This window comes from Dicentrarchus labrax, unplaced genomic scaffold (assembly GCF_905237075.1).
Source record: "Dicentrarchus labrax unplaced genomic scaffold, dlabrax2021, whole genome shotgun sequence".
Lineage (NCBI taxonomy): Eukaryota > Metazoa > Chordata > Actinopteri > Moronidae > Dicentrarchus > Dicentrarchus labrax.
The window spans coordinates 6232971-6248412 of record NW_026136712.1 but is presented as its reverse complement, the minus strand read 5'-3'; the positions used below and the strand labels follow the sequence as shown (position 1 = coordinate 6248412).

Here is a 15442-nt window from a genome sequence, read left to right as displayed (position 1 = left end):
GCGGGTAAAGTATCATTTAAGTATTGTTTAGATGAACACATTAAATCACAGCACTTTCGGCACTGAAAGCACATGCAATTTGTCCACTTCTGCTTGTCAGTTTTTGATATACGGAGACTGTGTTGGAATCCATGTTATCAGTCTAAAATGTAGTGCTGAGAGCTTATAGGATGATAATGGGGATAAATATACAACTCACCCATCAGCTGCAGGGTGAAGTGTTGTTCAGATGTTGACAACATAGGATTCTAAAATGGGTTAGTGACGTCTTTCTGTGTCTGACACAATTTCTGCTGTCATTTTTGAATTGTTAAATATCATCTATTAACTTTTCAGGAAACCTATCAAAAATCTATGATCATATCACGCTATCATTCTACGCTATACTGTTGTCTAAATTAATGACTTAAAGCAAACTGTAAACAAAAAACAACCAAATCTTACTTACTGGCGAGCTGCCATTAGTGCCAGCGTATTGGTTCTCAGTAGAACCTGTGTAAACCTGTGAACAGAAGTCATTCTTATAAATTTTTTCAACGGGCTAACTATAGTCAATAAAATATTTGTGAAATTTAAAAAAATAGGTAAGCAGCAGCACCCACAGAAAGTGTTTATATCAATGATAAAGAATTTTGGTCAAAGTGTGATTGACAGTCAAAAGTTGCTGTATAGAAAATAACATTAATATAAATTGATTTTAATATAGTTTGATTTAATTAAAATCAGTATACACTGATTTAACATGAACACTACCTAATGTTCACATAGCAGCATATTATGCATACATTATAACTTGTTTTACTAGTGTACAGCTCGTGCAGATGGGGAAGGCACCCAAAGCCACACTGATGTCAATGATGAGATGTAAATGGGCCACTTTCGATATGATCCGAGATGCATATCACAACATATGTAATGTAGTGCAGTGTTGTGACCTTTATGCACTGAATTGGCAGGCAAGCACATCTCTGAGGTTGAACATAATCCAACAACGACCATATTGAGCGAATGACCTACATATTCCTGCAGACCACATAATGAAGATCCTGTCTCTGGTGGGCATCTGGTCAGTTTTCAACAGCGCCACATGTCAATCACATCCTGTTAATTTTACGTTCCATTTTCTGTGAGTAAATACTAAACCTTTCCACTCATTCCTCAGGTCTGCAATGGGTACTACAGGTACTTGTTCTCCTTTTGTTATCAGATTTTGCACACGTACATTCATTTTTAACTTCTGGCCGAGGGGCCTGTCTATTAGCCTGACTTATGCAAAAAAAGTGACACTGTCTAATCGAGCAAATTAATATTTATTGTTTGTTTCCCCCATCTGCTTAATGTCCTTGTCCAGATACTTAGTTTTACATTTTGCCAGCATATGAGCGTCTGCAGCCAGATTCCTACAGACAGCAAATATGGAAACACACGTTGCATATTCATATTCATGTGCACAGACGCAGATTTCCACACAGATGTATATACAGCATGCATATTTACAGACATGTGTGAGCTAAACCAATGCACAGAATGGAATATAATATCACTATTCTAATATCAGCATTGATTTATTCAGATGCTCATTAACTCGCATTAAACCTTTCAGCTGTCCAATATGTGGCTCATGATTTTGAGCTTGGTCATCATATCGTACAACAAATCATGTAACAGTGAAATTTCAAAAAAGTCTCTTTTATCCACAGCATGAGGAGGAAACAAAATGGCTAATATACAAAAGGATTTGTGTCATGAATTTATGTAAAGAAATGCTCTACTTCTTTTTGCCATAGCTGACAAAGACTCCAACAAATTGAATCCGAAGAAGAAAAGAGGAAACTGGTACTCAGTTCTAGTTCAGGGAAGCGATGTGTTACGCTGATAAATGGGTTTATTTTCCAGATTGTCACAGCAAGTCAGCTGAGGGTCTGACTAGTTTTGGTTTTGTCATTTGTAATTATGACAGTTTGTAATATGGGTCAGTAGCACACAAGGTCTACTGACTCATCCCTGTGTCAGATTTGTGTCACAGTATTGTGTGGCAAATTTGGAGTTGATGAAAGCCGTGAATCGAATGCAATCACAGTTGTTACTGAACTGACACAGAAATCCAAAATCAAGAAGGAACTGCTCAAAGATGTGACAGGTTTGTTCATGTAGTACACTATGGACTTGAAAACTGGAGGTGAAACTCAAATGTTACAGAGATAAACGTGTTGGAGCGACCTTCCCTACAGTGATAAATAAGACTCTGCAATGGCTACTTTCCAGCAGAAGCAACCTATGGAAATGTACACAATAGGGCTGTTAAATGGAAATTTACTGTATCCATATAAGTGTCTTAAAGGGGTGTAATGTTAAAACTGATCTCCCATAGAAAATTCTGGAAAATGTTTTAGGGATTGCAAACAAATAGTAAATGCCGGATGTGGTGTCAGAATTTAGGATTTCTTTCTCGAGCTGAAGTTATCAAATTCGAACACAAATGACTGACCTCCTACTTTAAATCTCTGAAAAGAAAGCTCCCAGTGTGAGCCCACACTTCAGTCCCATTTTCTGTGGCTCCTGGGATCTTCAAAAAGGCAGTTTAAAGAATTGAAAGAAGTAATTTTTGGAAACCACAGGTGCCAAACCTTGCATCACTTCACATGTCTTGACCTGGTTTTGTGTAAAAAAAAATATTGGCACTGCATTCCGACTGTGAAAATAGAGTCAAGTTAAAAGCTGACCACAATTATAGGCAATCATCCTGGAAATGCCTCAGTTCACTTAATTAGATATTTTTCTTCCTATATGCTTGGGGGTATCTTTCCATGCAGACAGTTTTGGAGTTTGATGAGAAATAGCACCATTAATTAACTTAACTTCCAGTCCAATGTGTAACATTTAGGAGGATCTGTTGGCAGAAATGCAATGTAATATTCATAGGTATGTTTTCATTTGTGTATAATCACCAGAAAATAAAATGTTTTTGTTACCTTGGAATGATCCATCTTATCTACAGAGTCCTTCTCTATGGAGTCCGCTGAGTGCCACACACAACAGCATTTTCTGTTACCGATGCAACCTCTCCTGTTAGGAGAACTGATCTCCTGACAGGGTGGAATTTATACAAACTAAACCCTGAGACATACTTGCTTTGTATTTGTGTGTGCATGCATTTGGACCACAGGTTGTGCATGACATCCTCAGAAATGATCTGTCCATGACGCAAACACATGGTTGAACAGCAGAATATGTAAGGCTGAAGAGTCTACAGCCACTCTATGTGCGCAGTGGTGTGCACAGTGGTGTCAGCATGCTAACAAGCACAAAAATAGTCTTAGACTGTTGGGATGTTTTTAGTTTTGCAGGTATTTGGTCATAAACTCAAGTTTCAGACAATTAGAAATGTAACTAGCCATCGAGACATTTTCATAAAAAACAAAACTATCAAACTTATCAATGAACCTTACTTCTAGGACATTTTATCCATCTAATAACTGATGAGATATTTCAAGATAAAGTGTTGGACCAACGGACCCACCAACCAACATTACCATCCATAGAACTATGCTGCTAGCTGGCTAAAAAAAACCTTTTGTCTGGATATTACTCAAAACATCAGTTATTTCTCTGAATTTCTGCTGTTCCATGGTATTATTTATTTCATTGTTATTGTTGATATTGAACCATGGAAAGAAATTCAGAGTTGGAATATCTCAATATAATTTGTTTTGATTTTATATTTCTAGAACTGGATGGAAAAAGGTCCAGAAAAGTACTGAATTTAACTAGACTTTTTTTCTCTGAACACTGGTACTTCCATTGCTACCTGTTTAAGTAGGTCATGGCAAGTCTTATATAAGCATAATCAGCAGGTCAACTTTTTCTAGCTCCACAGTGTGCTGATAGGTGTGATTATGCTTCTTTCTTTGGTTTTATGACTAGGTTGTTAATGGTAAACTTTAATAGGAATATTGAATGGTGTGGCAAGAAATTAAAAGCAATATATATCCTATATATGCTGTATGTGTCTACAGTAATTTTAGTTAATAGCTGTTGGTTACTCACACCACTGCTCCACATTAGAGGGCTTTTAGTCCAGCCCTTGTGGGTTTTTTGATTATGTCCTTTGCATTACATCATGCAAGTCTGTGTGTGCTCCTGTATAAAGGTGTGCGTACAGGGTTTTTTTTTCTTTTTTTTTTTTTCTCTAAATCTGTGTCACTATGCCACTTTCTGATATGTAGGTCAGTGTGTTGTGCGTGTTTATTTTTCCTCACAAGCATGAATTACACAGTAAACCTAAAGTTAGTTAAACTTAGTTTAAAATTTGTTCTTTTGTAGGTGGTTTTTGTTATAATTTATTTTCTCAAAATATATTTGACTTAACTGTTTTTTACTTTGACTTTTTTGTTTTTCTCTGGCATTCAGTCCAGCTATTGGAGACACATCCATTTCACATTTTATTTTATATTTTAAAAGTCCCTGTGATGGACACAAAGGTTTTAGATTTTTAATTAAATTCTAAAGTCTTTGTTCTGTTTGAGACAGATGGCCTGAAGTGGGTTCACATATTCAAATACCGTTTCACTCTTTTTCTCTCCTCTCCGTCTTCAGTGGGGCCAGTCCTGTTGGTCTCGTCCTGACTGCCATAGTAGCCGTGGCTTACAAGGTGGCAATAAGATTTGAAGGGTAAGTTTTTCTATGTCTCTGCCCTGTTCATGTTTGTTAATAAAATGTATTTAGTTAATAACTTGTGTACAGGGGGAACCCCAATATGCACTGATGATAATGGATGCATTTGACACTGTATAGTGTGTAGTGTGAATGCAAGTTGTCTCTGACCATCTATAATTTAGATCATTTAAATTTTCAGAAGTTCCAAATCAATAACATGCAATTACAGGAGACCCCAAATCCTTCCCTGTGGAACTCCTATATAAAGGGCTATCTCTTTCTTTTTAGCTTTACATCGGTCTCCCCACAAAGTACTGGTCTTCACAGGTACTCCAGGTTCCTTGTATCCAAGACTTACCCCAGGACTCAAGTTGGGCCAATGCTAAATTATATTAAGTAGATAAACACTACCAGTCAAAAGTTTGGACACACCTTCTCATTTAATGGTTTTTCTTTATTTTCATGACTATTTACATTGTAGATTCTCGCTGAAGGCATCAAAACTATGAATGAACACATATGGAATTATGTAGTAAACAGAAAAGTGTGAAATAACTCCGCCAACCTTTGCTTTGTTGACAGCGCTGCAAACCCTTGGCCTTCTCTCAAATCTCAGGTGACTACATCATGAAGATGTAGTCACCTGAAATGGTTTTCACTTCACAGGTGTGCCTTGTCAGGGTTCATTTGTGGAATTTCTTGCCTTCTTAATGGGGTTGGGACCATCAGTTGTGTTGTGCAGAAGTCAGGTTTGTACACAGCTGACAGCCCTATTTGACAACTGTTAGAATTCATATTATGGCAAGAACCAATCAGCTACAGTGGGTACGGAAAGTATTCAGACCCCTTTAAATTTTTCACTCTTTGTTTCATTGCAGCCATTTGCTAAAATCAAAAAGTTCATTTTATTTCTCATTAATGTACACTCAGCACCCCATCTTGACAGAAAAAACGAAATGTAAATTTTTGCAAATTTATTAAAAAGAAAACTGAAATATCACATGGTCATAAGTATTCAGACCCTTTGCTGTGACACTCATATTTAACTCACATGCTGTCCATTTCTTCTGATCTTCCTTGAGATGGTTCTGCTCCTTCATTGGAGTCTAGCTGTGTTTAATTAAACTGATTGGACTTGATTAGGAAAGGCACACACCTGTCTATATAAGACCTTACAGCTCACAGTGCATGTCAGAGCAAATGAGAATCATGAGGTCGAAGGAACTGCCCAAGGAGCTCAGAGACAGAATTGTGGCAAGGCACAGATCTGGCCAAGGTTACAAAATAATTTCTGCAGCACTCAAGGTTCCTAAGAGCACAGTGGCCTCCATAATCCTTAAATGGAAGAAGTTTGGGACGACCAGAACTCTTCCTAGACCTGGCCGTCCAGCCAAACTGAGCAATCGTGGGAGAAGAGCCTTGGTGAGAGAGGTAAAGAAGAACCCAAAGATCACTGTGGCTGAGCTCCAGAGATGCAGTAGGGACATGGGATAAAGTTCCACAAAGTCAACTATCACTGCAGCCCTCAACCAGTCTGGGCTTTATGGCAGAGTGGCCCGACGGAAGCCTCTCCTCTGCAAGACATATGAAAGCCCGCATAGAGTTTGCCAAAAAACACATGAAGGACTCCCAGACTATGAGAAATAAGATTCTCTGGTCTGATGAGACCAAGATTGAACTTTTTGGCGTTAATTCTAAGCGGTATGTGTGGAGAAAACCAGGCACTGCTCATCACCTGCCCAATACAATCCCAACAGTGAAACATGGTGGTGGCAGCATCAGGCTATGGGGATGTTTTTCAGCTGCAGGGACAGGACGACTAGTTGCAATTGAAGGAAAGATGAATGCGGCCAAGTACAGAGATATCCTGGAAAAAACCTCTTCCAGAGTGCTCAGGACCTCAGACTGGGCCGAAGGTTCACCTTCCAACAAGACAATAACCCTAAGCACACAGCTAAAATAACAAAGGAGTGGCTTCGGAACAACTCTGTGACCATTCTTGACTGGCCCAGCCAGAGCCCTGACCTAAACCCAATTGAGCATCTGTGGAGAGATCTGAAAATGGCTGTCCACCAACGTTCACCATCCAACCTGACAGAACTGGAGAGGATCTGCAAGGAAGACTGGCAGAGGATCCCCAAATCCAGGTGTGAAAAACCTGTTTCATCATTCCCAAGAAGACTCATGGCTGTAGTAGCTCAAAAGGGTGCTTCTACTCAATACTGAGCAAAGGGTCTGAATACTTATGACCATGTGATATTTCAGGTTTTCTTTTTTAATAAATTTGCAAAAATTTCTACATTTCTGTTTTTTTCTGTCAAGATGGGATGCTGAGTGTACATTAAAGAGAAATAAAAAGAACTTTTTTGATTTTAGCAAATGGCTGCAATGAAACAAAGAGTGAAAAATTTAAAGGGGTCTGAATACTTTCCGTACCCACTGTAAATAAAAAGAAACAGTCCATCATTTACTTTAAGAACTGAAGGTCAGTCAGTGCGGAAAATTGCAAAAACTTTTAATGTGTCCCCAAGTGCAGTCGCAAAAACCATCAAGCGCTATGACGAAACTTGCTCACATGAGGACCGCCCCAGGAAAGGAAGACCAAGAGTCACCTCTGCTGCTGAGGATAAGTTCATCTGAAAGTTCATTCAGCCTCAGAAATCGCAAGTTAACAGCACCTCAGATTAGAGCCCAGATGAATGCCACACAGAGTTCTAGTAGCAGACACATCTCTACATCAACTGTTCAGAGGAGACTGCGCGAATCAGGCCTTTATGGTCAAATAGCTGCTAAAAAAACACTACTAAGGAAAAGCAACAAGCAGAAGAGATTTGTTTGGGCCAAGAAACACAAGGAATGGACATTAGACCAGTGGAAATTTGTGCTTTGGTCTGATGAGTCCAAATTTGAGATCTTTGGTTCCACCCGCCGTGTCTTTGTGCGACGCAGAAAAGGTGAACGGATGGTCCCTACATGCATGGTTCCCACTGTGAAGCATGGAGGAGGAGGTGTGGTGATGTGGGGATGCTTTGCTGGTGACACTGTTGGGGATTTATTCAAAATTGAAGGCACACTGAACCAGCATGGCTACCACAGCATCCTGCAGCATCATGCCATCCCATCCGGTTTGCGTTTAGTTGGACCATAATTTATTTTTCAACAGGACAATGACCCCGAACACACCTCCTGTGTGAGGGCTATTTGACCAAGAAGGAGAGTGATGGAGTGCTGCACCAGATAATCTGGCCTCCACAGTCACCTGACCTAAACCCAATCGAGATGGTTTGGGATGAGATGGACCGCAGAGTGAAGGCGAAAGGGCCAACAAGTGCTCAGCATCTCTGGGAACTCCTTCAAGACTGATGGAAAACCATTCCAGGTGACTACCTCATGAAGCTCATCAAGAGAATGCCAAGAGTGTGCACAGCAGTAATCAAAGCAAAGGGTGGCTATTTTGAAGAATCTAAAATATAAAACAGGTTTTGAGTTATTTCACAGTTTTTTTGTTTACTACATAATTCCATATGTGTTGATTCATATTTTTGATGCCTTCAGTGAGAATCTACAATGTAAATAGTCATGAAAAAAAAGAAAAACCATTAAATGAGAAGCTGTGTTCAAACTTTTGACTGGTAGTGTACATGTAGTCAGAACTGAGTGTAAAGCCCAAACCAGCCCAGAAGGTTGCGGCAATGCACCTGTGACCTGACGCTGTTTGGTAACTGCAAAAAATGCCGGAAGAAAAATTTGTGCAAACTTGTGCTATCCAAAAACCAAGAGGGACTAAGAGTGAAGCAATAGCTTCATCATCTTCATAGGCTCTCATCCATGCCGCTCTCTCACCCATGCAGGTCATCCAGTGCTGCTACACCAGCTCAGTGTGCCTTCTTTATGAATGTCGCTTTAGTGAGACAGAGAGAATGACTGCACATTTGGGAAAATACAGCTGCCATTATGACAGACCCTGTAGCAGACTGCTTAGTGACATAATTGAACTCATGAGGAGTAAAGATTATGTATGAGATTCATTTATTCAGTACTTACTTAAAATGCCTCTTGGATCCATTTACACTTAGCCTTTTTGATATCTGATAGCTGAAGATACATGAAATGACTAAAAATAACAGTAAATATCTGTTCTATTGTGATTATAGTGAGAGTTCATCCACTAATTGTTCTTGCATGTAGGTCATAGACTCAGACTTAAAGGTTCGTTACCACCCTGAACTTACTCCTACCCCTGTGTCTCTTGTGCTTTTTTCTCAAATGTCAACTCTATTTATCGAGCACAACATTCATTAGTTTTGCGAAAATCTGAGGTAGACAAAAAAGGAGCATTAAAAGACTTTTTTTTTTTTTCACACATTAAAAGCCTTGTTGGTCAGCCCTCTCCCTCGCTTCCTCCTACTGCTCGTCCGGGAAAATTACGAGAACTAACAACAGTTATGAGCGACCTACTTCTGGACATCTGTCCTCACAGACACCAGTGCGGACATACACACACCCACACACACAGATACACAAGCATGCTGCGACTAGATAAGCCAGTCACAAATGAGGCAGAGCTCAGCATGGAAGCAGCTGCTATGTGCACTTGCTCATAAAGCCTAGTGTGTGTGTGTGTGTGTGTGTGTGTGCGTGCGTTAGGGCTGGGGGTAAACGATTATTTATTAAACGATTAATCGGGCGATTATTTTATCGATTAGTCAAATAATCTAACAACTAATTGGACGATTAACGTGAGTTAGCTAACGTTAGACAGCTAACGTTAAAAGCTACTGCAATCTTCTTGCTACCGTTAGCTAGATCTAGCAGCTGTGCACTTTGGTGGCGCTAGGCTAACCAACGCATCTTAGCTCTCTCTCTGAAACGGAGGCACCTCTTTGCCACTTGCAAAGGAGACAACAACAACAACAACAAGCACCAACGCTGGCCAAATCAATCTCATGCCCGTGCAGCTCGCCATGCAGCCCGAGGTCTGCGTACCCCGGTGGCGCCATCCAACCACCCCACCCCCGGAGGAAGCAAGCAGAGCCAGCGTTAGCTACTATAGATAGCTGGTTCTGCAGCCGTAGCCGGCTGCCATTCAAGCCAACATTATTTGATAACTAACATTAGCTAAACACAGCTGTCTAGGCGCCAGTAGCTAGCCAACGTTAACGTTAGCCACCAACCCAGCATGAACAAACCGCACAGAGAGCCAAGACAGCCAGTCAGCACCACCGAAGTGCACAAAGCCCAAACCACACAACACACCACACAAACATGAAACCAACCCAGCCAACGCCAGCACCCAGCTGCCACCGTCTCCTCCACGAGCGACAACGGGGCGCCTTCGCCACAGATGCTCCCACATTGCCAAATGGAGTTGGCATATCACACCAGCACAACAGCAAAGAGAGCAAATAACGACACTTTTGAAAAATTTGAAATTTGAAGTATTCCAATACCTTCGATGATTTAGGGCGAGCTGTTTTTTTAGGACTTTTTCTTTTATTGGGGCTTTTATTGGGAATTCTGTGAGGAGGTTGCTGTTTCGTCCTCCATTCTGCAATGTTCTGGTCTCTCGTGTGTGTGTGTAGCACTGTGGCGACGTTGACGCGTCGCTACAGGCCTAGTGTGCGTGTGCGTGAGTGCGTATGCGCATGTGTGATGCCCTCTCATCATCAGAGCAGGTGTATAGGTGTTTGTTTGTAAGTGTTAAATGCGTAAATTTTCTTTCTCAGATAACAGCATAACAGCTTATGATTCAAATGTCCACAACAATGGCACATGGTTGTACCTAAGCATGTCATCATTTGTCTACTACTTAGTATATTGAGGACCCTGTAATAAGAACACAAACAAAAGGTTGACCTGGATAGTAGCAGCAAGACAAATTATAGAAAATGGCAGATTGACAGTCACGAATGACAGACCTATATTTATACATAAACTTTAGCACGGGCAATAATAACACACAATCAGAGAGACAATTAGTGTTTGTCAGTCCAACTGCAAATCAGTAAATTACATCTGAAGAACCCTCTTTGTCCATTTCCTACCTCGTTAAACCCTTGAACATTTGTTTTATTCACATCTGCTCCTACGTAAGTCACCCAGTGTTGGAAGAAAAAAATCCGGCCACCTTTTGTCTAACTGAGCCTTTTAAAATGGCCTCAACTGCCCAATGAGTGAAATTAAAAGTCGTCTTAGAACTGAAAAGGAAAGGAGAGTTTAGCCTTGCAGTGTCGGAAGCATACTTTTCTGAAAATTTCACGCTGTGAATGAGAGCACAGGTGTACACGTTGCTGCTGCAATTTCCGGCAGCGCCGATCCACAATTGTGTCATTTAGCCCGAAACTGTGAATTGAGGGAAAGGCAGGTGCCAGATTTTACCACACACTGTGACTGGGAAAAGATTCATATGCTATATTTATCTTTTGCTTCTGGCATTGATTCTGAATGATCTCATTTAGTTAAACTGTGCGAGGATAGCAAGGCGTCCTCGACTGGAATGGGCAATGGCACCAGTGGGAACAATGCAGGAACCGCACTAAGTGTGAGTACGCTGTAGTAAGTAAGATGCAATGGTGAAAGCTGGCACCGAATTGTGATTTATAATCCCTTCCCATCTATTCTAAAATCGCACAATGAAACTTGAAAACATTTTGGTGCCTTAGGCATCCTGTAGTGCCTGTTGGAAGACTGATCTATTCATAGCCAAATAACTATATTTAATCCAACTTAACTTCTGGTCTATCAACAAAATAAAGTCTGTAAATGAGTGTTTATATCCTCACTAGAGTCCCTGTTATGAGTCTTGAATAAATCAAGATTTCTAATTGTCTTGGAGAGACAAACATGGGCTAAATTAGTAAAGACATGTTAAGACAAATGTAACCTGCATCACAGCTTGTATTTGATTGTTTCCTAATACCTAATATTTTGAATAGTGGCCCATCTTCAGCCACAGCAGTGTTTTTGAATTTGCTCAAATACACGAGAAATGTATTTAGAACATCACTCAATTACTGGTGCTGCTATTCACTGCTGGCTGCAGCTTATTTATTTTGTAGTTTAATCTTCCACTTCCCACACTATGCATTAAGTGTTTTAACCATGCAAAAATTGGACATTGCTGAAATATGTCGTTCTGGGAGCAAACAGTTTGATCATTAAATACAAAATATTCGGGCCCCGATCCTGTGGATGAGCTCATGACATCATTATGTTCATGTTTATTTTAGGGTGAAGTGACTAACTACCTGTGCGCATACAGGTACTGTATCCAGAGTCTTCTGAGTCTTAAATGGTAACATTTTAAAAGTAAAATAAATTTTTGTAGAATAGCTACGATTAGTGAGAGAAGTTCCGGGAGCTTTTGTGTCAGTGCTAGCATGTCCCTAGCTGGCATGTTAGCAGTTAGCTCACCAGTAGTTTGTTAACTACTAAGTAATGTAATTCGGGTGTGTGTGGAATCATTTATACAAAATGTCTTTCTTCTCTTTGGCCTCTCCAGTTGGTGGCACTTGCTCACCTAACCCTTAAAATGGCCCTGGCTGCAGCTCTAATCCTTGGCTTGCTGCAGAGATCTGGTCAATTTTATCTCTCTCACCTATTAGGGCTGTTATTTTCCAGATCCCCTCAATTACACCCAAGGAACTGAGCTGCTGTTCTCTGGTACAGCTGTTGACATTTGAGTTGGAACGTGCAAAAGCGCGCAAGCATTCATGTGCAACAGAGTGCAGGAACATGTGGAGACACCATGCATCGTCCTATCATTCACACACATACACTCAAGCTCCCTCACGGTTCAACACACACGCGGTCCTGGCACAGAGTGGTACGGCGTTCCAGACTCTGATTTATTGCCCCATTATATGTTTGTTCTGCTGTATTTACAGACCATTCACTGGACAGATCTATCAGGAGAGGAGTCAGCGCCGCAAGCATGAATAACCACCTCCCTCCCGGGCGCTTCCTGCTCCTGGTTCGGCCGAGGATTCCCATCCTGTCACAAGGACAGACAGACTGAATGAGAGACAGACTTACCATCAGCCTTGATTTTTAATCCACCTCCAGTGTGGATTCAAAGGTCGCGTTCACACTGCAGCTGGATTTTGTTACCTTCTAATGAATGTGAAAGCTACATGGAGCCATTTTTCTGATGTAATTTTGGACCACATGGTTATGACATACTTTATTGTGATCAGATAAGAAGATTGATACCACTCCAATATCATGTATGTAGCTGGAGCCAGGAGGTGTTACCGTAGCCACGTTACTAGCATTATGTTAACAGGCAATTACCACAGGTGTTGCACAGAACTACTGGGCAGACTGTCATTCATAGAGATATGGTTACAGTGTCCAGTCTTAATGCTAAGCTATGTTCACTTCATCCTGGCTCAAGCTCCATTCTTGGAGCCATACTTTATGCTAAGTTAATCACTTCCTAAATCTAGATCCATACTTAATGCATACACATGAGGGTGGCATCAATCTTTTTGTGTAACTCAGCAAGAAAGCAAATAAGCATATTTGCCAAGATTTCAAATTATTGCTTTAAAGCTGTACTAGGTTAAATTCTGTATATAGAGAAAGCAGCAACGTAAATCACAAAGACAATCTGCAGCAGAGAATAGAAAACCATTCCACCTTAACTGAGATACTATACACAATTCATTTTTCAAATCTATGTTAGGATTTTGGCACAGGTTAGAATCAAAGATGCAGAGCCAAATACAAGCTTTTCTTCTAAAGAGCAAACCTACCAGAGAAAGTTGGACTCACCAGAGCTGATGGCTGAACCTTTTAACCACCTCCACCTCATCAGATGCAAAAAAGAAATAGAAAATAAAAAAGTACATGTTTTACAGTAACTTTTCCTTTTTACAGTTCAGTTACTTATTGCAGCATTAAAAAGTAAAATATGGGTCTCCTGTAGATGTATTATAGGAAACATTTGGTCTTGTCATAGTAGGAAAAGCACAGATGTACCTAATAACATTAACAGTGGCTTTGTTCCATTTAGATGCACCATTGAGCTATGTCAGTGAGACACCATGCACAATGCCAGCACCCTGCAACTGACCGATAGGAATGAAATCATAATTCATTCATTGAACATTACACCTGTGTTTGACAAGGCAAGCTGCCTACTGTAAAAAAGTCCCAAAGTCATGTTAATGACCCAGTGATGTTAATGACTATTTACTGTGATGTTGGTTTATAGCATTCACTATAGCTCCTTGTATTATTTGTTTTCCTTCCCAGATGCATTTTTTTGCAAAGACTGAAAACACGGGGAATCACTTTGTCATGGTTTTCCATTAGTTCATCACTGGCACAAGTTCCTGATTAATGTCAGATTCTACAATTCTTATTAAAACCCCACATGATGACTACATACAATGAAAATACTGCATACTGTGAGATTTGATGGTGTGACTGTCTGTAAAGTAAAATCATCCTGGATCAACTGGTGGGAGTGAAACTTTCAGAGTCTTGTTCGAAGCAGAATAAAAAACGGAGAAGAGTAGAAGGTCATGAAGACCTCAATTCTGTTCAGAGAAAAATTATTGTTCTGGTCTTTATTCTACAAAACCAATACAAGTCTAATATAGCCTTTAACACTGCCATTGCTGTAAGAAATAATACACTGTTATTCAATGTTACACACAGTTTTAATCTTCTGTAAAATGTAAACTCTTACTGCCGCATGATCTACACCAATAACAGTTTTATACTGTACCTATGCAAACCATTCCAAAGTGAATTAAACACACTACCTGCTGATGTACTCGATGTAAATGGAATATTTTTTATGCAATAAAAGAGTGAGTCAGGGTTCAGAGAACTTGTCTTTTTGTGTTTTGAGAAATCAAGACTGCTAATGGATGCACTTATGGCAGCACCTCTGCATATCTACCTCTTACAGATAGAAGTAAAAAATTAGGAAAGTGCTACTTCTCTTTATGCATTCCTGTCTCCCCGAAATTACGCTAATATATTACTAAATTGCTTTCATAATTACGTACGCTGCCTGGCTTATGTTCAGAGACGTATTCTGAGTGAATAATGAATCATTACTTGTATGTGCCACGCCGGAGTCAATGAGGTGGACGAATTGGATGGCGGCCAAGCTGTTGGTGTGGATGGTGGCCATACAAAGTTCAGGACTATCACATCAGAGTCCAGTGTTCGTGTTTGCACAAAAGTGTCAACAAAAGCAGTTTGGTTAAGGTTAGGGAAACATGGTGTGATCCATAAAAGTTCATCAAAATCTTTAAAATGAATCAAATTAATGTAATTACGTTACGTTAGTTAATATTTCCTCAATATGTTCATAGAAGACGTGTATAGACATTATTTCTAGGAGACAGGGATGCTGGGATTATGATGCAGTGACTGGTTTGTGATTAAGGAGAAAATGGGTGTGCTATGTTAATTTTAAGTCTATGACCATCATTAAAGTCATTTAATTGCACATTTCATTACATCTCAAAACCACAACAAGTCTGACTATAGTTGGTATATAACATCAAGTTAAATACCAGGTAAGCCAGTTAGCTAGATATATATTGTCCTCTCCGTTGGACAAACAATGTAATGGCGCCAATGTTTTTAAACTACTTCAGTTATATTTACCATAATTACGATATATCTGTGATCCAGTGATACGCTGTCCATTCGTTATTTGTTTTTAAGCTTTCAATCATATTTTAACTACTATTTCCAAGGTCAGGCATTCAATTTCAATCCTAAGTGGTGCAGCGTGTATGGTGTTAGGGAAGTCTTTATT

The 15442-nt window shown here is 40.0% G+C and overlaps 1 protein-coding gene across 1 annotated transcript in view; it reads left to right on the top strand.

Annotated features, from left to right (window-relative positions):
* The window catches only part of pemt (phosphatidylethanolamine N-methyltransferase), a 64833-nt gene extending 50336 nt beyond the window's left edge, over positions 1-14497 (top strand). The window contains exons 6-7 of the mRNA XM_051418004.1: positions 4597-4671; positions 12543-14497. Of these exons, the coding sequence (XP_051273964.1) occupies positions 4597-4671; positions 12543-12597 (130 nt within the window). The 3' untranslated portion in view covers positions 12598-14497. The remainder of the gene's footprint in view (positions 1-4596; positions 4672-12542) is intronic.
* Positions 14498-15442: the final 945 nt, after the last annotated feature.